The sequence below is a fragment of the Octodon degus genome, unplaced genomic scaffold (genome assembly GCF_000260255.1).
Source record: "Octodon degus isolate 3935 unplaced genomic scaffold, OctDeg1.0 scaffold00015, whole genome shotgun sequence".
Classification (NCBI taxonomy): domain Eukaryota; kingdom Metazoa; phylum Chordata; class Mammalia; order Rodentia; family Octodontidae; genus Octodon; species Octodon degus.
This window is the reverse complement of record NW_004524591.1, coordinates 25650446-25652581: the sequence shown is the minus strand read 5'-3', so window position 1 is coordinate 25652581 and position 2136 is coordinate 25650446. Positions and strand designations below refer to the sequence as shown.

Sequence of the window (2136 nt, the reverse complement as noted above, 5' to 3'; positions counted from 1 at the left end):
AATATAAAGGCTTGCAGTTTATCATTCTTAATAGCTGAATAATACTCCATTGTGTAAAAATACCACATCTTTCTCAACCATTCCTCAGGTGATGGGCCTTGCCAGTTTCTGAAGCAATCTAGAAGTCCTCTTTTGTGAGTGTCATTAGTTGTGTCATTATGGCTGCCCTGAGGTCCTAAATTGATTCAACATTTACCTTTCTTGTTTTTTTTTTACAATAAAACAAATGTTTTATTAAAATATGGATTATTTATTTTGTACAAAACACAGTAACACTTCTTCCCTCCTGCCCTGTGAGGCCAGCATCCCACAGACTCACATTCACATAATCCTGCTTTCCGCGATAGGCAAGACAAGGAGAGAGAGAGAAGCACAGTTCTGAAAGTTATACCACAGAACCAGAGCGGGACACAAAACCAGGCAGAGGCAGTGGGGCCCTTGGTTGGCACTGTGCCCACAAACCATAGTCCTGCTTATCTCTTCTCAACAGGAAGCATTTTTTTTTTTTTAAAGAACAGAAGTTTCGGAGTGCTACGGCCCAACTCTTGGGGTAGCAGCTTTCTTCCAGTCTCATCTAGCCGGATGTCCTAAGAGGTCACCTGGAACTTCTCTAAGAAATTCCACCCTGGTTTACATCTCTGTCAATTTGCTCATCTTCCTTTCAGCTTCAAAACACACACACACACACACACACACAAAACCCAGAAGAGCAGTGCGTTGCAAAGGGATGTCAACTAAGGTCTGTTCTGGAGGGAAATTCCTTCTTAGAAGTCACCTGGCCAAACATGCACAGCAGAAGCCACGGACTGTGCAGACAGGTCCAGCCGGAAACACTTCAAGTACCGAGACTGTTACTCCGCATCTGTCGATTTAAAGTGGTCATCATCCACTGTAGAATAGATATGGCCCTCGTTGCTAAGAAAATCCACGGCTTGCTTGATCGTGGCTATAGGCATGTGGTGCAGCTGGTTTTTGAGATCTTGAAAGTTCAATCCTTCAGGCCTTGGACAAGCCTTAATCAAATTCAGCACCTGGTTTTGGGTCACGGTGAGGCCATTGGCTGGCATCAGGCTGTTCCCACCGAAGTTTCCCATTTCACCCATTCCTGGATTGCTGATAGATGCTCTCCCTGTTGAGGGCTGGGTGATGGGTTTGCTCAGCATCATGTGTGCATTGACCACTTCCAGGATATGCGTGGTGAACTCATTCATATCCTCCAGCGGCATGATCTTAAAGGCTACCAGGCTCTTTTTGTTCTGAAAGGATCTCAGATGGCCAGCCACCTTCACATACGTTTCTGGAGGGACCACAGTATTTTCTCCACCGGTGCCATCTGTGTCAACCCACTGGCGGACATCCATGGGGGCAGCTGTCATGTCATCTATTTTGTAGACGATGTTGGTTGGAGCCTTCTCTGCATGTCTGATTATTCCCACAATAGTGACCTAGATCAGGGGGGATAATAAAGCTTGGTTCGGCTGGAAACTAAAGCAACACCTATGTACTTTTAAGTATACTACATCTTCTTTTGATTAAATGACTTTCCTATAAATTCTCTTACATACCTGTGAAATCTCAACATTCCCAATTTTGAACACTTCATCAACCAGAGTAGCAGAAAGCAGTTGAGATATGGTACAGGGTACAATGTACTGGGCTCGGGCTCTTGAGTTCTTCTCGGCCTGCGACGGTGTCGGCAATCCGAAGCCGCCCGGGGACTGAGTGTAGCTGACGCCTCCCCCGTAGGTGGAGCTGCCGTAGCTTTCAAAGCCACTATTCCACATCTTCGGCGCGACTGCGTCGGGAAAGGAAGGCCAGAAGGTCCCGTTGGGGGAGGTTCGCAGAACACTTCAGGATCCCGTCGCCGCGACTCCCTCGCATCCACTTTTTTTCTGGCGCCCAACATTTACCTTTCATAGTCATTTTGACTTTAGGGGAAGAATCAGAAGCCACAGGGCCGGGGAGATAGCTCAGCAGCATAAGAGCCGGCCTGGCAAGTAAAAGCTTGTGAGTTAAATCCCCAGTTCCAATAAATAAATAAATAGATAAATAAATAAATAAATAAATAAATAAAATAAAGCCACAGTGTCAGATCTGGGGAAGCAGGTGGATGAGGAGCTGCTCTCGTATTTTCTG

At 46.0% G+C, this 2136-nt stretch overlaps 1 protein-coding gene across 1 annotated transcript; it reads right to left on the bottom strand.

The window, feature by feature from the left end:
* Positions 1-267: 267 nt before the first annotated feature.
* On the bottom strand, positions 268-1892 carry LOC101572607 (replication protein A 32 kDa subunit). The gene is made up of 2 exons (XM_004626543.2): positions 1566-1892; positions 268-1445 (listed from the first exon to the last, which is right to left on the bottom strand). The coding sequence occupies exons 1-2, from the start codon at positions 1782-1784 to the stop codon at positions 852-854; spliced, it is 813 nt and encodes a 270-aa protein (XP_004626600.1). The 5' UTR covers positions 1785-1892; the 3' UTR covers positions 268-851.
* Between the last annotated feature and the right edge of the window lie 244 nt (positions 1893-2136).